The sequence below is a fragment of the Ruditapes philippinarum genome, unplaced genomic scaffold, assembly GCF_026571515.1.
Source record: "Ruditapes philippinarum isolate M1 unplaced genomic scaffold, ASM2657151v2 ctg6432_1_1_1_1, whole genome shotgun sequence".
In the NCBI taxonomy this organism is placed as follows: Eukaryota; Metazoa; Mollusca; class Bivalvia; order Venerida; family Veneridae; genus Ruditapes; species Ruditapes philippinarum.
Genome location: NW_026867037.1, coordinates 82,396 through 106,229, shown reverse-complemented (window position 1 = coordinate 106,229; position 23,834 = coordinate 82,396). Strand labels below are relative to the sequence as shown.

The 23,834-nt window shown below is 32.1% G+C and overlaps 2 protein-coding genes across 20 annotated transcripts in view; one reads left to right on the top strand and one right to left on the bottom strand.

Annotated features, from left to right (window-relative positions):
• The first annotated feature begins 1,015 nt into the window (after positions 1 to 1,015).
• LOC132734599 (zinc finger MYND domain-containing protein 12-like) lies at positions 1,016 to 8,043 on the top strand. Its single transcript, XM_060721375.1, has 8 exons — positions 1,016 to 1,210; positions 2,840 to 2,981; positions 3,299 to 3,470; positions 3,976 to 4,145; positions 5,024 to 5,146; positions 5,655 to 5,778; positions 6,405 to 6,550; positions 7,232 to 8,043. Exons 1-8 carry the CDS (start codon positions 1,104 to 1,106, stop codon positions 7,349 to 7,351), a joined length of 1,104 nt encoding a protein of 367 aa, XP_060577358.1. The 5' UTR covers positions 1,016 to 1,103; the 3' UTR covers positions 7,352 to 8,043.
• Positions 8,044 to 14,001: 5,958 nt separating this feature from the next.
• The window catches only part of LOC132734601 (trichohyalin-like), an 86,406-nt gene continuing 76,573 nt past the window's right edge, over positions 14,002 to 23,834 (bottom strand). For 14 of the 19 annotated variants that reach the window (XM_060721378.1, XM_060721384.1, XM_060721382.1 and 11 more), the window contains 2 exons: positions 22,853 to 23,033; positions 14,002 to 15,285 (listed from right to left, as the gene is read on the bottom strand). In XM_060721378.1, the coding sequence (XP_060577361.1) occupies positions 14,971 to 15,285; positions 22,853 to 23,033 (496 nt within the window). In that variant the 3' untranslated portion in view covers positions 14,002 to 14,970. Of the gene's footprint in view, positions 15,286 to 19,844; positions 19,867 to 22,023; positions 22,042 to 22,852; positions 23,053 to 23,834 lie in introns of all 19 variants that reach the window. The other 5 variants (XM_060721391.1, XM_060721392.1, XR_009626341.1 and 2 more) reach the window with 5 other exon arrangements.

Sequence of the window (23,834 nt, the reverse complement as noted above, 5' to 3'; positions counted from 1 at the left end):
TTAAACACGTACACTAAAACAGAGTGAAGTCCACTTGTAAACAGTAACTGTAAAAATAACACAAAAGGGTAAACATATTTACAATACACACACTACCGATAGAGCATTGTACTCTAGCGTGGACAACTACAGAGATCAGGAAGTGGGGTGTGTTGACACATTGTAAATAAGGCAAGCAGCATCAATGATATCAGATTGTCGGCAAGATCAAAGGTGTCAACTGCAAGGAAGTTTTGGGAGGAAAATTCGAGAGAGCTCACAGTGTAAATCAAAGGTGTCATTAGTTGACAGGATGGTGATGTGTTTAAACAGGAATTGTGTAGATTTTTTTACATCATTTGAAGAGAGAGAAAAGACAATCATTTTCACTACGCCTTTCCTTGTTGATCTCCTTTCCTTGTTGATCTCGTCTATTTTTTTATCTTTATTAAATGTTATGCCCCCAGGGTAGCCTAATTAATTTGGCGTGAACGGTTTGACCCATTTTACAGACTTTTTTTTTCTTACTGTCAAACCGTGAAAAAAGACAGCGCCCGTCCAAAATTATCTCGGTGTCTCTTTGACAAGTCTAATTAGTTGGACCAGCCCCCAGGGGTGCTAAATCAGGATTTTATGGTATTATTTTCGAATTTTCCATTTAAGTGTTTCTTTTCTTTCTTTTGTCCTCATTCTTTAAATATTCTTGCTGTTTCTAATGCACAAAAACATAAGACAAAGACAAGTTTTAGATATTTTTGGGATATTAAAGTATTTGTAGGGCGATTTCCCCGTGATAAAATTAACTGAGCACCGTGCAAATTTAAGCGCTCATGAACACAAATAAAACGAATTTAATCATACAAGAAATTGATTTTAGTGACAAAAATTCAAGTGGGAAATCAATATTTTACCAAAAAGTAGCAATTCAAATGCGCAATTTTCTATTGGTAGTTTAAAAGTTTTGACAACTTTTCACCGGAAGTTTACATTTATGCCAAAAGGTGCGATGATACTTTTTGACCCGTCATGTGCGCGTGCGCAATTTCACTAGCAACCGTGTAAACAAATGGCGAACATGTAGGCTTACTTTTTCATTAGTTGTATGCAGAGATTTACTTAGGAAAATGACTTTAAATCCGCTTGCAAATCCAAAAGGAATTAAATTATTGTGTGAACTTTGTCAGAAACCAGCATTTATCCAGTGCACAAAATGTAGAGTGACTTATTATTGGTGAGTAAAACAAATCGCGAAAATACATGTCATTTAGATTTCAAAAATAATAGTATCACATATATTTAAATATGTCATTCAAAACAGAATATTTGTTTACTCTGTAACTGATGAAATATGCCTAGCTTTGTAATAACTCTGTCCTGAGCAAAACATGCTCCAAATATGTCAAACTAAATAAGCATTTGGAAATTACATTTGTATTGTGAACAATGTGAAAATAAAATGCAATGTGGGACAAATTTGTTTTACACACACCATTAACCATAACATTGTTAAAATTACCCTCAGTTGGCTATGACTTGACACCATAAAGAGTTAAGCACTTTTTTAATTGTAAGTTTTACATATTATATACTGTGCTCCTCTTAGTTCACTGTACTTAACACTTTGAAGCAAGAAAGAAAAGAACACATAAAACTTACGGTACAAAAATTGTCATAAGCTGTAACATATATGAATTATCTGCTGTATGACATGAAGAAACAACAATATATTTAGTCAAAATCAGTTTTGTAGACCATATGTTGGCCATTTTGAAAACAGTATGTCATCATTTAAATCACGGTAATGGTGTTTTATTTCAGTGTTTTCATGTTTCAGGCAAAATTTCTACTTGTTAATTTGCATAATTTTAAATATTAAAAGTATCTTTACATTATACCTCAAAATTTATTTTTTCAACAAACAAGAACATTTAGAAAATGATGATTGTTTCAGAAGTATGCACAAATTTAATCATTGTTGCTTTTTGCAGAATTTTCTAAAATGTTGTTCTGTTTCACGTTAAAATCTATAGATTTGAAATATTTTGCACAAAAAATTTGTTGTTTAGGTGTTTGAATAAAATATGTCAATTCTGACCAATTTTAACACTGGTTACATAAAAATATGCCATTACCGTGAAATAAGTGATGGCGCAGAATTAGTGATATTGAGTAAATTACATAGAATCTAGTAGAGAAATCACAAATTATTACGAACAGTAGACCCTAATTTGAAACAGATAATTGAATGATAAACAAAAAATTATAGTGGTACAAATTTGTACAATGTAGCTGTTGCGTGTCCTAGTTACAGCAAGTACAGGTCCATTTCTATGTGCCAGTTATTTTTACTGAATATATTTCTTATTGCTTAAAAATCTTTGCTCATGAAAATTTCCTGATATTTGAAATCAATTGTAGTATAATATCCCATTGTTTTCTTTTGTAACGGACATCTCACAAGATTTTGTGACACAATATAAATGATTTCAATAATATGCTTCAAATTTGGAGATACATGTAAGATATGAATTTACTGTTTATTTTTTTGGCATTCAAACATTTCTTTTTGCACAATGTTAATATGTTCATAAAAATAATATTAATATGATTCCAATTATCATGCACATTTAACTTACCAGGAAGTTCACTTTCCCGCCACAATAAGCATTCCAAAATGTAGTTGATGATATTAAATTGTTTTTATCTGCAGTCAAATATAATTTATAGCTACATGTACAGTGAAATGATATTGTGAAATATTAGCTGTGAAATTATCAAAATATACTTGAATTTATTTCATATTTCAGTTATTAAACTGAAAACTTTGTAAGAAATGATTATGTTCTTGTTTTTATTACAGTGGTGTTGAACACCAGAAAGCAGACTGGCTTGGTATACATGAGAAAATATGTCAGAATCTTATTCCTCTAAGACAGAGTGCTCCATTTCTTCCTTCAGAAGAGGAGAGACAAAGCAGGGAAAGACAACTTCAGACTAAAAAGGTAAAAAAATGATGTTTACAAGAGACATACATATAAACAATCATGTAATTTTCAAACGAACTTAGTAAAGATGGGAATGAAGAACGTAATGTTTAACACCAGATAAAACTTGAACTAAAAAACTTAAACCAAATTTAATTAATCTACCAGTTTGGGTGATATCGTCACTTTTTAATTGAAATATTAATCTTACTATTTATCAGTTGTCAATGCTTGACACTTGTTTTTTTATTTTTATACATTAACATATTTGTATATACATGTAACTTTCTTACACTTCCAATTTGACTAGTGAATTTCTGTATTTCTTCTGACAGCGCACAATGATAGATCTCACAAGAACAACAGGTCAAAAATTATTGTTTGAGGGCAAACATGAACAAGCTGTCCCTGCTGCTATGCAGTCATTGAGGTTTGCCATAGATGTTCATGGTCTAGCGAGCATAGAACTTGTACCTTCATACCTCATCTTAGGTGAAGCAAGTATTGGTATGTACCTTACACTACTTTTCAAAATTCTCTGAATATCTATTGATGATAATTAAGTATATGCCTAGTGCAAATTTGCTGTCTTTAAATAATTTCTATTTTAGTGAAACAATTATTCTCATTTGAGCAGATCTGTTATTAATTAGCATTCCCATTTTTTAATCTTTTTGTTCAGATGAAGAAGTTGCTAACTGAAAATCTGTTTGCACATTATTAATTTGATTTAAATCCAGCAATGGATATTGGATACATTCTATTGTATGAAGCTTTCAATAAAATTTGTATGGGATCAGTGTTTCTACATAAGTTAAACCTGAAAGACCTCTATATGTGAAAAGAGATGGCAAAAACAATTGCCTGTATTGACCAGGTTGTCCCAGATACTGAGCTGAAGTTTTTCGATAGTTGTCAAAGTAAACTGCATCATTTGGTTTTGGCCATATATTTACATTGTTGATCATATGATGTTATTTTGCTATATGTATTTTACTTGAAATTATTTCAGGGCTTGGTAGATTAGAACAGGCTGAAGAATATTTGGCACAAGCTCAGTGGACTGTCTTGAAAACTCCTCAATGTTCAAATGCAATAAAATCTAAATTGTACAGAAATCTTGGTCTCCTATATGCTGCCAAAGGTGACTATGAAGATGCTTTGAGGCAACTTGCAAATGATGTAAGTCTTGAAAGTGATTGTCTAATATTTTAATTCAGGTTTCATTTATGATAATTCCTATGTGGCTTACCATGCAAATTCTCTTAATGGCGCTATCTGGGGCATCTTGAGCATTTTTATTGGAAATTTCAAAATATATGTGCTGACTGAATAATGAACAGTGCAGATCATGATCAAACGACATGGATGTGTCGGCTGATCTTGATCTGCACTAGTCACATAGGTAGATTCAGTTGCCAACAGCAAGGTTAAGGTTGATCAATTTTACTGTCATCATTAAATGTCCTTTATTGGTTATCCTTTTATACTTGAACTTCAATTCATGTACCATAATGACAATGATTTTCATCTCATATAACAGAGGCCTATAAAAGGCCTCCTCCTAATGGAAATTTTCTTTCAAGTCATTGATTTCCCAAACCTATGAACTTATAACAGCTATTTTACTTTCCAAAGTAATAATTTTAGCAGTCATTCTTCCTAAAACCAAGAGGTTAAGGCCTCTTCCCAATTAAGTGAGAAAAACTTATGATGAACTTTAAGGCTGTCTGCTTTTCAGTCTCTATATTTTTATCAGTACATGTATCAGTTTTCATTTTTGATCTGATCAGTTTTGAGATGTGTAATTTGAGCCGCATCATAACACAACCAGCATAATGGGCTTGCGACCAGCATGGATCCAGACCAGCCTGCGCATCCGCACAGTCTGATCAGGATCCATGCTGTTCGCTATCAGTTTCTCTACTTGTAATAGGGTTTCTAAGCGAACAGCATGGATCCTGATCAGACTGTGCGGATGCGCAGGCTGGTCTGGATCCATGCTGGGCGCAAACCCACTATGTTGGTTTTGTCATGACGCGGCTCATTTGTTGTTTTAGATATATCATGCCTCAGAAGAATTCGGTACACATGATATTCGAACATCAGGAGGTTACTATCACATGGGAAATGTATTCTTCCGACAAGGTAGAATGGATGTAGCTGACTCACTCTACAGACAGGTACGACAGAAAAACTTGATTTAGTGGATATTTTATTTATGATTTACTTATGTCTTTTATGATATATTGAAAAATATCAGTGATATAAAGTCTATGATATTTTCTTACTGTCTGAAAATGAAATCTATATAGAATTTCCTTCAGGTTCTATACATTCAATGTTAAAGACAACCTGTTGTTGCAACCTGAGTAACATTTTTGGTTGTATGTAATTTTGCATGATCTGAAATCAAACATAGGATTTGGTCAGGTTTAAAAACTGTTTGATGAGCTGTATTTATTATTCAAGAAATTATATATGAATAGCATGTTTCCGGAAATTTCCATTAGTTAGCTCATCTGGATCTTTGCTTCAGGTTCAACATATGAAATTAATAAAATGAGTTACAAATTGATAGGCGCTTTTGAATCAATTATTACTTATATAATTGGCAAACACAGAATCTTAATCCAAGACAATCAACGATAATCCCTACATGAGTGGTTTATTTTCTTTTTATTATTTTAGGTTACAGATATATGGTACACACATTTATATAGTATTGTTAAAGTGAGAACACGTACCCCACCCACACCTAAAGGTGTCGGACCACTAATTGTTGAGATGTTCGATGAGCAGGAAGATACTCTTGGTAAAGTTTCTTCATTATAACAGTTACACAAATATTTTTAGTTTTATATAATGTATAAGGGTTGTCTGTGGCCGAGTGGTTCAGGTGGTTGACATCAAACCACTAGCCTGTCACTGCTATGGGTTCAAATCCTGCCAGGGACTTTTAATTCTTTCATGTGAGGAAGCTATCCAGCTAGGATACGGGATGTTGTTGGTTCTTCACAGGTGCATGTTTATGCCTGAAATAATGCTCGGAGGAGCCCCTAAGGTCCTCTCCAGCAGCTAGAAAAGCTAGAATGTCGCCATATGACCTACATGGTGTTGGTTCCATGTAAAATCTAAAATGAAAATAAAATGAATATGGCAGTTAAATCTTTTTGCATTCCATATTTTAAAGTGAATGCATTGAAGTCTTTTTCAAATAAATTCACCCCTTAATCATTTTTTTTTAAGATTAGATAATTTATAGTCAGATTTACAAATTTATACAGCGACAATTACTTTTAATCACAAATTTCAATTTAATTCTTTAATTGAGTTTTACCTGTTTATTACAAAAAAAAATGTATTTTGACAGCTTTTTACTCTATAATGATTCTGTTGATGTCAAATTGTCAATTGGAGTTGTTTCCCTTTGTTTTTCAGATGAGGCTCAAGAAGCTGAGGCTGTTCAGGTATTGAATTCGGTGTTTGATATGAGAGAACACCAGACCAACAGACAACCAGAAGACATGGCTCGAGTCAGTCACGCCCTTGCCATGCTCTACTATGTACTCGGAGATATCAGCAAGGTACATTGTTTATAAGTCAATAATCATTGATTCAGAGATTTAGGTTTATTGCGTAAATTTTTTATGCATGCTGGTTGGAGAAATGTTTTAAGTTCTTAAACCCCTTAGACTGATTGGGACAACAGAGATTCTACAAATATGACAAGAACAGACAGGATCAGCCAGCACATCTGTCATGTTTTTTTGTTGTTTTTTTCATGGTCTGCACATAGCCCCTTGTAGCTTGAGGTATCAACATCGCAGCCACCGCCTAACCCTGGGTGATCATATGAGGTGGCTGAATGGGTTCAAATTATAGGAGTCTATGCATTTGCTAGCTCTAGCAGGTGGGGTGGTTTTGACCCCTGGTGTTCCCCTAAGTTTGCAACACCCAAGCCTTGAAGGTTTGCCAAAATCATCTTTCATGTTTGGCATCATATAGCCTTAATTGTGTTGGTGCCCCTTAAAAACCAAACAAACAAAGAGCTATTCACTCAGTATATGTTTTGAAATTTTCACTGAGAAATGAATAGCAATAGTTTAAAAAGAAAAGTGTATACAAGGTGGAAAATTACAACATGCTGACATAATAAAATTGTTATTGTAGTTTTGTGAAGCAAAATCATTAAAATCCAGTATGATTTGTTACATTCATTCTGTGAATGATTACACTTTATATATAAACCCTTACATTATTTTCAGGCAAAAGAGTTTGGAAGAAAAGCTGTTGTAGCCAGTGAAGGTCACCCAGATGATACTCTTTCTCGCTCCATCATTGAATTCATGAAAAATTGTGAGCGTGTACCAGTACAAGCTGTCTGAACATTCTCACTGCATTTATCAGCCAATCAAATCACAGCTTAGTAATTCTAGAAACAAGTCAGCCAATGAAATCACAGCTTATTTATGTCAATAAAATTTCAGCTGAGATAAATTGTATTTCAGCCAACCAAATTTAATTAGAAATATAGGTCAAAATGTTGTTAACCTGAAATTTATAAGGTTCTCTCCATTATATATATTTATTTAAAACTTGTGTAGCATTACTCTTCTATGTTACACTTACTGGTTATTGACACATTGATGCATTAATGTTGTTATGTCTTAATTTACTTCTATAAATGTGTCGATGTGACGTAAAACCCAAAAACAAACAAACAAAAAACTTCTATAAATATTTGTTGTTTTTTTTTAAGCAGAGATAGTTTCTTTTCTTTTTGAAATAATATGTAGCACGGAGACAAAAAAAAAAATAAAGGGTGCTGGAAAAATAAAACTGCTGACATTATATGTATGTGACTTGTTTAAAATATTTAATAATTTATCTATGAAAACCTGACTGTGTAGCAAGCCGTCCGATTGCAGACATAAATGTTCCAGTTCCCTGTTTACAAAGTATACCTGTGATAAAGCATCAGTGTTGTATTATAACTTTGTTATTTTATGCTTGTCTTATTATTCATTGAAAAAAAAATGCATAAAAATGTGAAAATATTAAAAATATGAAATAAAAACTGTTGGGAGTTTTCTTTCTGTCCTAGATAACATGATAAGACATGCTTTAATTTTTATGCCCCCACAAAGTATAGCATATAGCGTTGCACTTGTCCCTCCGTCTGTCCCGAAATCTTATGAAAGCAACTCCTCTTAAACCAGATGGCAGATTTTGCTTAAACTTCCAGGGATGAACAACCTTAATGTGTAGATGGTATTAAAGGAAGGAATTTTTGCTGCGACCAAATTTAACAGAATTATGGCCCTTTGTTGATTTTTTCACTATATACTATGTAGAAATTTTGTGAACGCAACTCCTCTTAAACCGGATGGCATATTTTGCTTAAACTTCCAGGGATGAACAACCTTAATGTATAGATGAAAGTAAAGGAAGGAATTTTTGGTGCGACCAAATTTAACAGAATTATGGCCCTTAGTTGATTTTTTCACTATATACCATATATATGTTGTCAGTGGGGGCATCTGTGTCCTTTGGACACAGTTCTAGTTTTTCTAAAAAAAGCACATAGTATGACCTTGATGTGTAGCTCACCTAGTGTTTTATAACATCAAAATACACCTGAATGTGTAAGAGTAAGCAGGAGTGTTTAGTCTTCTTCTGTTAAAGTGATAACAAATAAACACAAGTGTAGCATATTTAAGATTTGGTATGCAACACTATCAATTTGTGTAAATCAAATACCGGTTTTATTTTGATCAAGGCCTGAATTCTGCATAAGTAAGCTTTACTTCGCAGCAATACGTGAAGCTTAAGGCACAGAAGGTACTGATACATTAATGTTGGCAGCTTTTGTTACACAGCAAGTTCAAAAAGGGCCATAATTCTGTCAAAATCTTAGTTTTATGCCTTGGACAGTGACCTATTGTGTCCTTAAATGTAACAATTTCAACAATTTCCCTTCAGTAGTCTTGAAGATACCATCTTGCACACAAATCTTAACCAAAATGTGATGTTAACACCTGGGCGAGTACGAAAGCTCTCCCTCAAGAGCCTGGATAGTGTAGGAATTAATTTAGAGAAAGATTTCAGAACTCCTATGCTATGGTTCCCTTTTGCTTTGCTACACAGACCACTGCCATTACAAGTTTATTTAATTCAAAATTTTATAAAATTTGATACAGAAACATAATTTTATTGCGATACATATTATCATGCTGATACATTTAGACATGTACATTATGACTGTTATTCCTAATAAGGGAAAAGAAGGATGTTTGCAAATCTATAAATAAAAATGTTAAAAATATTGGCTGAAATTCTTTCAGTGTAGTAAGTTACATTTCATTCCTTCCATTAAAGATTAAATAATGCTTGTTTTTGTCACAAAAAGACATTTTCTACTGATACCATTTTCTTCTGCCCAATTTAAGTAACCTCCTTTTCATTTCTTATGATCATGTGAAGCAAAGTGAATCAAAACACTGAGGAGCTTGAAAGATATCATTGAAAATACATTAAATAAAGTTGTAGAAATTTACCCACAGTCATGATCCTAAAACATACATAAGCATTTAGTGATATCCTTCAGTAGTTTTGAAGAGTGATGTTTTATGCAAAACTTTATCTTCACAAAGGGGGCATAATTGTAATTTAGTCAAAATCCATGCTAAAGTTAAGGACCTTGGAAAATGACCCCAATAATGACATGTGTGACATTTCAAGTAAAGATATTAAGTGGCTGACATCACATGAAATTTGTTAAGACATTGCAGCTAAAAACACAAAAACAAGTAGAGTATAATTTTTATATATTTTTTATTCATAGACAAAGATTTAAAACATTTGTTATACAAAATATGTCATCTATATTTTGATATGTTTATTAATAATAAAGGACTAATTTATCATTCAGCAGTTTACAATATCATGAAATGCATAGAAATACTGATATGTGTTTATTATAGCAGGGACTTTAATATGAACATGGTATATTGAGGGCTTTGTGCAACATGACTGTAACTCATAGTACATATTAAGGAGTTACAACATATTTGCACCATTTTTGGTGATATGTTTACTTGGTTATGTAACATACATTTTCCTTCGGAGGAAATCAAGTACTCAATCAACATTATGGGATACATGATTACAATTAAGGGGGATAATTATGGACATCGATGTTACATGTATTTAATAAAATATGTGAACATGTATAATTATGTATCATAAAATTAAAAATAAAATTATACTTGTAATCAACGATTTTAGTTTTCAGTTTTGCTTGTTCTGTACTTTTCGATTTTATCATGTTAATTAAATGATGGTATATTACAACATCAATGAAACTACATAATTTATAAGATACATGTAATCTATTTTGAAAAAAAAATGAAAATAAAGTTCTACAATTAAAGATGATATTTAGATAAATTAAATTGACAAAGATAAGGAAAAAATACAGAAAAAAATGAAGTGTAAAAACTTAAAGACTACATTCCTAAAATATAAGATCAGTCTTGGTGTAAGATACATGAATTCTGATTGGTTAGTTTCATTTCCAAGTTTGAATTCAACCAATCAGATGCTTGAATTAATTATTTTTGTCTTTGTTCTAACCAGTACTTATGACCAAAACAAAAATTTACATAAAAGACCTATAACCCAAACTAAAACCCCCTATTCATTAACCTACTCACTAACACATATAATTTACGAAAAATATGGTACGAAAAAAAACACCAAACATGTATTTTTCTCAGAAACTACATAAAACAAAAATATGTATTATTTTCTAAGAAATACATCGCTGACAAACTTATCCAAATATGGGACAGTAGGAAAACAAGGGAGTCCATTTTCATATATCTTTGGGGGAGTCAGGAGTCTTATATTACAACCTATCATACCCTCTATTAATTATGAATGGAATGGTCTACAAAGCAAATTACATTATGTCATGATAAAAAAAAATTTTGAGGTAAAGAATAATTCGAAATTTAATAGAAAAAAATAATATTTTAAGCTATGGAATTTAAAAAAGATATTATGTATGTATACTTTGATTAAGTGTTGAAAATATAATAAATTATTATTAATGAGACAAAAAGATGTTTTAGTTTATAAAATATACAGGAAGGAACTTATGATTTTGAAACATTGTTAAATGTAGTTTGATTTTGTTACCGACAGTTAAATCAAATGAGCCGCGTCATGACAAAACCAACATAGTGCATTTGCGACCAGCATGGATACAGACCAGCCTCCGCATCCGGGCAGTCTGATCAGGATCTATGCTGTTCGCTTACCAACCCTACTCGAAGCAGAGAAACTGGAAGCGAATAGCATGGATCCTGATAAGACTGCGCGGATGCGCAGGCTGGTCTGGATCCATGCTGGTCGCAAACGCACTATGTTGGTTTTGTCAGGAAGCGGCTCAAATATAAAATACAATGCAACATACAAGCATGTTTTCTAGCTATTTAAACCTCAATTATAATATCATGTTAAATACAATCATCTCATACAAAGTTTACAACTCACTTAAGTAAGTAATCCTTGCAAAATAAATAAATGCATATCCATGTGAGGCCAAAAAACAAGAAAAGAGCTCTGTTCTCGACCTACAACAGAGAGGCAAGGAATTTCATATATATATATTTATATAAGAAGTTTGTTTCCTTATGTGGATCCAGAATTATATAACGCTACATTTCTGGGAAATTCTGTAAATAAATACAGTTATTTTAAGTATAATCTAAGCACATTTTTTAACATAACTGTATCAAAATATTTATTGGATTTTCCAGAAAGGTCTTTTTTATAATTACATATAAATATATATTTCATAGTGAAATGATATAAATTTTACAGTGAAGATTTTGAAAATGTGGTGAAACAAATAGAGTGTAAGGGTGACAATTACCATATTAAAGATGGTAGATTATAAGGAAAGACCTTGAACAGAACTCTTTTTTTTTTTTTTTGGCCTCATTAATGTGTTATAAAATGGTATTGGCACATGGTATTATATAAAAATACATGTATATGGTTAAAATAAAGAACATTCTAACAGATTAGAATAAACAAAATCAATATACAACAAGATATGTTTGTAAAACATGTATGCCCCCTATCAGCAGCCAATTAGTCATGTGATAAGGTTATTATGCATGACTTCTGACCCAGTGATCAAACAATTAATAAGGGTTATTAAGTATCTACTGGTCATGACCTTAACCTTTGACCCCTTGACCCAAAACTCAATAGGGGTCATCTGCTGGTCACGACCAATCATCATACAAAGTTTGAAGTTCCTAGGCCTAAGCGTTTTTAGTTAATTGATCGGAAACCGGTTTAACATACAAGGTCAATGTGACCTTGACCTTTGACCCCTTGACCCCAAAATCAATAGGTCATCTGCTGGTCATGACCAATCACCATACCATGTTTGAAGTTCCTAGGCCAAGGGTTCTTAAGTTATTGATTTGAAAGCATTTTTACCTACAACGTCAATGTGACCTTGCCCTTTGACCCCTTAACCCCAATATCAATAGGGGTCATCTACTGGTCATGACCAATCACCATACCAAGTTTGAAGTTCCTAGGCCTAAGGGTTCTTTAGTTATTGATCGGAAACCGTTTTTACCTAAGAGGTATTTGTGACCTTGACCTTTGACCCCTTGACCCCAAAATCAATAGGGGTCATCTACTGATCATGACCAATCACCATATCAAGTTTGAAGTCCCTAGGCCTAAGGGTTCTTTCGTTATTGATCGGAAACCGTTTTTACTACAAAGTCAATGTGACCTTGACCTTTGACCCCTTAACCCCAAAATCAATAGGGGTCATCTGCTGGTCATGACCAATCACCATACCAAGTTTGAAGTTCCTAGGCCTAAGGGTTCTTTCGTTATTGATCAGAAACCGTTTTTACCTACAAAGTCAAATGTGACCTTGACCTTTGACCCCTTAACCCCAAAATCAATAGGTGTCATTTGCTGGTCATGACCAATCACCATACCAAGTTTGAAGTTCCTAGGCCTAAGGGTTCTTTCGTTATTGATCGGAAACCGTTTTTACCTACAAAGTCAATGTGACCTTGACCTTTGACCCCTTAACCCCAAAATCAATAGGGGTCATTTGCTGGTCATGACCAATCACCATACCAAGTTTGAAGTTCCTAGACCTAAGGGTTCTTTTGTTATTGATCAGAAACTGTTTTTACCCAAGAGGTCAATGTGACCTTGACCTTTGACCCCAAAATCAATAGGGGTCATCTACTGATCATGACCAATCACCATACCAAGTTTTGAAGTTCCTAGGCTTAAAAGTTCTTTAGTTTTTGATCAGAAACCGTTATTGCTTACAAGGTCAATGTGACCTTGACCTTTGACCCCTTGACCCCAAAATCAATAGGGATCATATACTGATCATGACCAATCACCATACCAAATTTGAAGTTCCTAGGCCTTAAAGTTCTTTAGTTATTGATCAGAAACCGTTATTGCTTACAAGGTCAATGTGACCTTGACCTTTGACCCCTTGACCCCAAAATCAATAGGGATCATATACTGATCATGACCAATCACCATACCAAATTTGAAGTTCCTAGGCCTAAAGTTCTTTAGTTATTGATTGGAAACCGTTTTTGCTTACAAGGTCAATGTGACCTTGACCTTTGACCCCTTGACCCCAAAATCAATAGGGATCATCTACTGATCATGACCAATCACCATACAAAATTTGAAGTTCCTAGGCCTTAAGGTTCTTTAGTTATTGATCGGAAACTGTTTTTGCTTACAAGGTCAATGTGACCTTGACCTTTGACCCTTTGACCCCAAAATCAATAGGGGTCATCTACTGGTCATGACCAATCACCATACCAAGTTTGAAGTTCCTAGGCCTAAGGGTTCTTTAGTTATCACTCGGAAACCATTTGGTCTACGGACCAACGGACCGACGGACCGACAAGTGCAAAGCAATATACCCCCTTTTCTTCGAAATGGGGGCATAATTATGACTCTACTCAGCATGATTTTGTTACTTAAAAATAGAAAGTGAACAAAAATAAACACAAAAGAGCAAAACCCGTCTGCATAATCCAGGCTGCATATTCTGGGCCAATATTTATTCATACCAAAATAGAAAATAAATTATACCACGAAAATTCCTTTTATTGTCCAGGTATTTTTCATTATCAAATTTTAACACTTTTTTCTACACATGATGAATACAATTTGATGAAGTGTTTTACAGCCCTGTTTTTGCTGTTTTGGTGTGAAAAGTGAAAATTTACACATTTAATTGTCACACATATAAGTGTATTAAAATGGCATAATTTCTTATGGTCATAACTGAATCATATTCAGCAAGAACTTCAAATATTATGATCAAAATTTATCACAGTGTAAAATGTAAAACATTTTTGTCCGCTTAACATTCTGGTTTTTCAAAATTAAGTTTACCATGGCAACTTTTCTATATTGTTTACTCAATATATGATAAGTGACATGGTGCAAAATTAATTTTTATCGATAATTTTAACCGAATGCTTAAATGAACATTATATTGTTATATATATATGTGAATAGAATGAAATAAATAAACGTGGCAAAAATGGCCTTAGTAACAATAAGTATGTAAGTATATATGTATGTATGTATATCTAAATTTTAATACTATTTATGAACGATGGACGGTCATGTTTATATCACAATAAAATGTAAAAAATAAAAATGGTAAATAAATGCACTACCTTTTATCTAAGAATATACAAACAAATCATATCTAAGTTCAACGCAACACTGCCTCAAACCAGTAAGTTGTTAAATGATCAAGACATTGCAGTGTCATGCTGAACTTTGCTCATTCAAATATTTTTTTATGAAAACATATAATGTCTCCATTTTCTCTATTGTTCACATAATGGTTAAAAAAATAAATAAATGATAAATGTATAAATAAAATCAAACACTACGTCCCGAGTCAAGAATCAAAGTCGTCTGGATCAAAATCTGAGTCACTGTCAGTTTCATCCTTCTCACGAAACAGATCAATCGACTGACCCATTGACCCGATTCCCGACCCAATTCCTGAACCTCGTGTGTATGAATTAGAGAGAAAGCTAGTAAAATGCGTGTCAATTTCCGGTTCCTCCGGTGGGCTACGATAGTTTAATATAGAGTCTACTAAATTGTCTGGCTCCCAGCTTGAAGTGATACTGTTGCCAAGGCCACTACTGGTTGCTATGGTGATGCTATGTGGGTTATCACTAGGTGAGACTGGTCGCAACAAATTGCTCTAAAAATAGAAAAGAACAATAAATTACAGTTACATTAGTCATGTAAACAATACATAAGAATGACTAAACAGTATTTGCTGATATAGAATAATTGAAACTTAATTTCTAAGTAAAGAAAAGGAAAATTAAAATGTTAAACCATTTAGATAATGTTACAATTTAACTGTAAATTATATAAATCAAGTTTAAAAAATAACTTATTTTTTGTAAAACTTAATAGATACACATGCACATAATGTACATGTATATAAACCCATATCCTGCTGAAACTGAAAAAGATTTAAAATTTCTATTTTTATATCCCTAAAATTGACAGTGGACAGTTCCAAAAACTGGAGGTTGGACCAGTCTATATAAAAATTTCAGCAGGTTAAGGGTTAAAGATATTTAAGTCCTGAAAAGAATCTTAAAAGATATTGTAATCTTGGATACAAAATAAGCGTCTTTTATAGATATCCCATATATTTGTGCATACACTATATAAATTACATTGTACAATATTGTTATATATAGTGCATAATTTTCCTAAATACAAAATTATGAAGAAAAAACAACACTGACATATGATTTTATCCTAATATCAATCACAAGCAAATTGACAAAAATTAAGCTTATTTTATGTACCACATACATGTAGTTGTATTTCAAAGAATCCTCTCGGTATTAGATTTAGAATTGTATTTTAAGCTTCAGAAAGAAAAATTGTTCAGAGCTTTTTTTTAAAACAATCACTCTTGAAGCTGAGCCATTTAAGTGTAATATATGAATGCACAATGTTATTTGAGACCATAATTATACTGTAGTCCATGATAATGATCCACCAACCTTGGATAGAGGGTTTTGCATCCTTATCCCCTTTTGTTTCTGTATATTATATTTTAAATTTTTTTTGTATGATTTTGAGTAATATCAACACTTAAAAAACATATACCTGCACTGGTGGTGGAAGCCACAGATTTTATAGATCAAGGAAGACCCCCAAGAAGAGCCCTTCTGTGCTTTATTAAAGGCATGTACTAAAGTAAAACCACCAACCTTCAGATACTTATTATCATATGAAAGAAAAAGGTATGTCTTGTGACAAGATTTCAACAGGAAGCAGCATAACCATGAAGACAAGGTAAAATTTACATTCAATGGGCCACAGGTGTTCAATTACTGCAATAATTTAGTCCTTGAACATTTTGTCTATCCATGGACACTCTTCACCATACCCCATGCAATATAATATTATATTTGCTACAATCTAACATGCAAGGATCATATGTAACCAGTAAATACTGGGACATTTAAATACTGGTATTTTACTGCTTATTTTGGTACAGTCCATTCCGAGATGACCAATTGGATAAAGGTTATGCATCTAATAATTCAGAGTTCACATATGCATAATGAGTACTGAGAAATGTTTAAAAAGACTGCAGTGAGATTATTATTATTATAAATAATCTTTGATCTTTCTTCTTTGCACAGACTTGTTTCTATTCAGATAAAGTACATGTATCATAATTATCTTGGAAGAACCATTATGGCTCTAATAGTAAATATAGTTTGTTTTGTTTTTGTTTTTTTTAAAGAAATAACGAAATGCTCATAATATCTTACATTATCATATAAATCAGAAAAACAGATAAATTTTAAATAGAAACATATAAGAAACTTGAGCCCTATTACAGAAGTTTAAGCTCCATGGCCCTATGTATGTTGAAGTCATAAGTCAATTTATAACTCCAAGAATCGGATTCAAATGCATCAGTATAAAAAACTAGAAATGTGTCCATAGGACATGGGTGCCCCCACCGCGCCACTGTTCTGTCAATCTTTTTACTAAGTCAAGGGAAATAACTCTACAAATACTGGATAAATCCACAAGCGAAACCCCAGGTGCAAATCTAAATATGCTGAGCAACCTGCCCATAAGGTTTAATGACTATGTCAAATCCTTTTTGAGTAACTTGCGACACAAGTTGAAAATTGCAAAAATTTTCTAAGGGAAGGGCAATAACTCTAAAAATACTAAATAAATCCAGACAAAAATACCTGGTGCACAACTGCACATGCTGATCAATATTCCTTTAAAGTTACATGACTCTAGGTCAAATACTTTTTGAGTTACGTGCGACACATGTTGAAAATTGCAAAATTTTACTAAGTCAAGGGCAATAACTCTGAAAATACTAAAAATATCCAGACGAAAATACCCAGGTGCACAACAACACATGCTGATCAACATTCCTGTAAAGTTTCATGACTCTAGGTCAAAAACTTTTTGAGTTACATGCGACACAAGTTGAAAATTGCAAAATTTTACTAAGTCAAGGGCAATAACTCTGAAAATACTAAAAATATCCAGACGAAAATACCCAGGTGCACAAGTACACATGCTGATTAATATTCCTGTAAAGTTTCATGACTCTAGGTCAAATACTTTTTGAGTTACATGCGACACAAGTTGAAAATTGCAAAATTTTACTATGTCAAGGGCAATAACTCTGAAAATACTAAAAATATCCAGACGAAAATACCCAGGTGCACAACAACACATGCTGATCAACATTCCTGTAAAGTTTCATGACTGTAGGTCAAATACTTTTTGAGTTATGTGCGACACAAAAGTGAACGGACGGACATACCAAAATTTGATGTTAAGTATGAGGCAAATCAGCTCATAAACACCACCTGGACAAACGTCCATAAGCAAAATAAGCTCATAAAAACAAAAAAATAGCTCTTAATTTGAATTTTATAAGTTTTTGTTCTTTATTTAACTACGGAATGAAGCTCATAATAATCAAATGTTTGCTCGGATGGACGGACGGAAGGACGGACGGACAAGGGTAAATCTAAATGCCCGCCACTAACGCGGGGGCACAAAAATATCACTCTGTGTAAGATTCAAACTCATGCCTTCCGGTCTACAAACACATATTTTTAAATAAAAAACAATTTACGCCAATGAGCTAAAGAATAAATCCCCTGTTGCAGTTGGGATTGTGACGATACTTATTGACGTGGGTGAGTAATCAAATGTAACATCGAAGTTTGATATTTTAACCTATTAATGCTATTATTCTATTTTTCCAAAAGATATTGATACAAAGAAATAGTATTATGCATAAAACCCCTATCAAAAAGGTCACATTGGAATGGAATGTACACTTTCTTAACAGGAATACAAAACGTTTATTATAATATGGGACTGTTTACCAGCACTGGGGCTTATATCTGTATTCATACATCCTATATCCTTCAACCTGCAGTGAAAGTAGTTCCATAAAACATCTTGCGAATATAACAATGTAATGGGGACATTTTACTGAATTCTTTAGAGGTCAGTTATTTCAAATCGTCATATCAACAAAAATACGCTGTGGGGGGTTAGGACACAAATTCTGTGCATATAAATCACCATTGAATACATATTTTACACTGCAATGTGTAAAACATAAACAGGAAAAAAACAACACCTGAAAACTGTATAAATTTTAAAATCTACCTAGTCCAAAAACAAAATGTAAGCTACATTCTCTATAACTTCACTAAACCCTATTAGCTTCTAACTAGTACCTACTAGAATTCAACTTTAAATTCAACCAAAACTAACAAATTAGGTTGCAATTTTTCTATATTTTATCATCCCTTCAAAATGAAAACACCAAATCCCTTCTTTTTTTTTTTAATTATAGCATAGTTACATGATTGTATCAATTTTGTGCGGACAGCTGGGTCAGAACTGTTTGTTTCTAGTTTTAAGAAATTCAGTTGTCACAAAGAAATTTAACTTGCCAGAGGATCGCACCTGAGTGACCCTTGGATTATAAATCCTATGCTCTCCCTTTTGTGCTAATCGGACCGACTTAAGAATTAATTTTAAACCTTTTCAAATACTAAAACATGGAAACTACTGTTATTCTATCATATTTACTAAGAAAATAACAGAAACAAACAAAACTCACAATTTAATTAAGTAATTCTACAGCAATTTATATTACCACCCATTTATAACATAATTATATATTTCTACATTATGGCTAAAATAATTGAAAACTGAATTCAAGTAAGGATTTTATAAATGTAAACATAAATGTCAACTTATATATCAAGAAATAATGTAAAAATTGAATAATTTTGTATTTTTTTCATTGATCGACATCAAATTGAACATTAATCTTGAAAATTATTTCCAGCCCTGTCATGTCAAAAAACCTCAGTGGAGTTCCTTTCAAGTTTATCTAACATTAAAAGCTCATTATGACAATTTTTTTATGAAGATCTGACACATAAGCAGAACCATCAACCTTCTGATGGATTATAAGTTTCTTCACACAAAAAGATCAAATTTTCCGTTTCTGGAAAATTACTGTATGCACTTGCCCATAAGACAGCCTGCCTCAATAAGTCAGGCTAAGAATAAAACCCGCTGCCTATAAGTTGGGTTATGAATAAAATCCTTACTTGCACAAATAAATAAAACGCACAATACACAACAACTTTAATAGTCTACTATAATGATAAGATACACAATGTTGTTATAGCAACAGCAGATTCTTGAACTTACACTTTATAACAGATTCAGGCAACTGAAATAATCATATATTCTTAAAATTCATTTGAAAATTTCAGGTCCTTTACATCATATTTTTATAAATGAAACTACAGTTCTTTAATCTGTTGTTAGTACAAAAGTAAAAGTAATTCTAGTCTAAGGATAAATGTTATGAAAATAGGCACTTAATTAATAGTTAGGACATAAAGATCCTCTTAAATTCACATCTCCCGTCCTCAAAAGTTGAAAAGTTTAAACTAAAGTAAGGACTAGAACTCTGCATATATCACAAAGGGCCATAACTCTCCAAAAATCATCAATGACCCTAGTATGCAAACATCATTAAGGGCCATAACTCTGCAAAAATCACCAACAGGCCTATATATATATGCAAAAACTATCAAGGGAAATAATTCCACAAAAATAATCAAGGGCCTTAACCCTGAGTTATAAAAAACTGATTGTGCATGAAAAATTTCATTTTAATCCTTGTGAAGGAGATTCATATAAACTTTAAGTTTTCTACTCAATCCTGGGTGCAATATATGTATTGAGATTTTGTTTGAAAATATGGGAGAAGAAATAAATATTGTTTAAACCAAAACCCAAATAGGATTTCAATATTGTAATATTGTTTTCTTTAAGATTACTGAATATGGACAATTATTCATAGTACTCTTCAGTTGAGATAATCTCAGTTTCTGGACCAAAAATAATCATACTAATAGGCAACTCATATAAAGACAGGCATATATGTTATTCTACGTTTGAAAGAATCAGAGGGGATGGGAAAAATTGCTACATTTTTTCTCAAATCTACTTCCTTTTTTCAGAATCTACAACTTAAAATATGTGTACATTATTACGCTGACCACTTCACATTTCAATCAAAATTTAGCTTCTATAATAAATATCCAGTTGTGTTCCTTATAGCAAACATAAAATTAAACAGCAAATTTCAGGCCAGATATAATTCTAGTTAAACATTTTGCCTAAAAATTCAAGAGTCAAAGAAATATTTTTATTAGAAATTAATCTTTTAAGCACTGATTCAGTACATTAAGGTACTCTTTAAGAGTTAAGCATTTTATTAAAGTAAAAGAAGAAACAATACAGAAGCTAAATGATGAAGACTAAACACCAAAAGTGCAATGTTAGTTTTTGTTATTTTCCTATTACATCTATGTAACCTCTACATAAAGTCTATGTTATGTGTCTATGTTATGTCCATGTTACATTGATGTCATGTCAATGTTAAATCTATATTTATTAATTATGTTCTATGTTATACATGTCATGCCTAATTCATGTGCCTATGCAGTACATGTATTTGTGTCTCATCCATGAAACAGTAATGGCATGTATAATTTATTATCCCTTTGTTATATAAATGGCATGTCCATGTTACATTTATGTCGTATATTATGTCTATGTCACATTCATGGCATATCTTTGTTACATTTTGGACTTGCATATTATGTCTATGTTACATTTATGGCATGTGAAAGTTACATTTATGTCATGTTTATTATGTCTAAGCTTCAATACTGGCATGTCCATGTTACATTTATGTTTTGTCATGTACATTATGTCAATGCTACATTTACGTCATGCCAATGTTACATATTTGACATGTAAATTATATCTATGTTACATTTATGTCATGTCAATGTAACAGTTACATTTATTGCATTTCAATGCTATACAATGTATCTATATCATGTACATTTTGTCTATGTTACATTAATGTCATGCTAATGTTACATTTATGTCATGTATATTAAGTCTTTAATACATACATAACATATTTATGTTACATTTATTCTATGTCAATGTTACATTTATTCTATGTCCATGCTACATTTATGTCATGAATATTATGTCAATTTTAAATTTATAGTATGTCTATGTTACATTTATGTCTTGTCTATGTTACAAACATGTCAATCTATGTTACAGTTAAGGCATGTCAATGTCAAATTTACATGTATATTACAGTGTATGTCTATGTTTCAACAATGTCATATCTATGTTACAGATCAGGCATGTCAATGTCAAATTTATATTATGTCAATGTTGTATTGATGTCATGTCAATATTAAATCTATATCTTGTCTAATGTTACAAATGTTACAACTATAAAAGGTGGAAAAAAGGGGAGAGTCAGCCACTGTTTCTTTGAGGAGCTTACCTAAATAATTACAGACCACTGCAAATATACAATATTAATTTTGTTTTAAAAAATCTTTTTAACAAAAATCTTACAGGAATAAAGCCACAAAATAATGGAATCTATCCAAACTTTATATCGAAAAATTCTATAGTATAAAAAATAAGAGCTAAAAATAAAGTTTTTATAATTCTATATCCCTGTCAAAAAAATGAATCCTGATTTACCAATGTTTCTGATTTTTGGAATATTTAACCTGATTCTTATTTTATTCCTGAGACACTCCCCTTACTATCTGTACCCCTTACTTTTATGTTATTTAACAACTGAACTTCTGCAATCTAATGTTATTTCTTGTTGTTCTAGAATAACCATGCTTTAAACTTGTGTTCTTTGATTATTCCCTCTCATGTGCTGGTTAATGTTCTGTTGGGATTTTTTAACAATCAAGTGCACACTAAATTAGCATCCAACATAAATCAAGCAGAAACATGGCAAATTGATACAAATACAAATTTTCAATTTAAAATCAACTTATAATGTACAGGTTTTCTCTTTCGACTTTAAAATAATTCTGTTAACCTATTATTCATTTGAGTTAAAGAAATATACAAATAATATTGTAAGTGTTTGTAAAAGAACATGAAGCAACATTTGGCAACATTTATCTTTGAAATACACACACTCAAAAATGCTCTTAATTAATACATAGCTTGTTAATTATCACTCAATAGATACAAAACTTCATTCAAGATTTTAACGTCAATAAAACTAAGAGAAAGTAGAATTATATAAAATACTGCAGGAAAAACTTTGTTTGTTATCAAAATAATCAAAATATTTTTCGTACCTCTCGATCTTTGCCAATTTTATGCTCTTTTAATAATTTATCTAGGCCATGTTTCTGTTGTGTTATAGAATCTATGCGATCCTGTAGTCGCGTATTCTCTTCCTCCAAATATTTCGTCCGTACTTGAAGAATCGAGACCATACGTGACTTTTCCCGTACTTCTTCCTCCAACTCGTTCAACCTGTAATAGATGGGGAACGCTGAAAACAAAAGAAAAAACACAGCACCGTGTAAACAGGTTAAAGGGTTAGCATGCTGGACTGTCAAAATGGCAAAAGCACAACAAACAAACACAACTGCCAAACCTTTTTTTGTTTCCCCAAACACAACTTTTCAATTTAATCATGGTATCCCTAAAGAATTATTTAAATATATTAAAATCACCTTGGTACAACAAAAATAACAAAACTAACAGAAATACAGTGACTGTCACCAAAAAACTTAGATCGCATTTTGATTTTCTCTTCGTAATTACAATGTTATATTCAAATAATGTAATTTTCCTGCATTGAATTTCGAACTGTCCATTGTTTACAAGATTAAAACCTTGAAACCGCTGGAAACTAAAGTGATTAACCATTGTCATCAGTTTACAGCCATGCCAGTCTACACATTCATAGTCTTGACCAGACTTGATACTGTTGGTAGCTCAATTTTTTTATTCTGATATTGAAATCCCTTAAACTTCAAATGGACTGTTCCAAATTCAAAGCTGAGCAAGTCCATTATAGAAATTCAGCAGGTTAAGGGTTAAAATTAAAACAATTTAAACAAATTTATCAAGCTTCATTACCTAATAATATTACAGAATTCATTAATGACTTATTCCATGTATTATAACTTAATTTGCATTAAAAAAAATCGGCAAAAAAATATTAAACATAAAGTTATCTTTAATCAATAATAACCATAGTCAATTATTCAAAATGGCGTCTTTAATAATAAGGTTGGCAGTTGTGTGTAGACAATTTTTTTTACAAAA

Bases quoted from the DNA above. Each gene is read 5' to 3' on its own strand.
- LOC132734599 (XM_060721375.1), top strand. From the start codon at position 1,104: ATGACTTTAAATCCGCTTGCAAATCCAAAAGGAATTAAATTATTGTGT. The intron at 4,146-5,023 runs GTAAGTCTTGAA...TTGTTGTTTTAG, and splicing joins TGAGGCAACTTGCAAATGAT to ATATATCATGCCTCAGAAGA. The intron at 6,551-7,231 runs GTACATTGTTTA...CATTATTTTCAG, and splicing joins TACTCGGAGATATCAGCAAG to GCAAAAGAGTTTGGAAGAAA.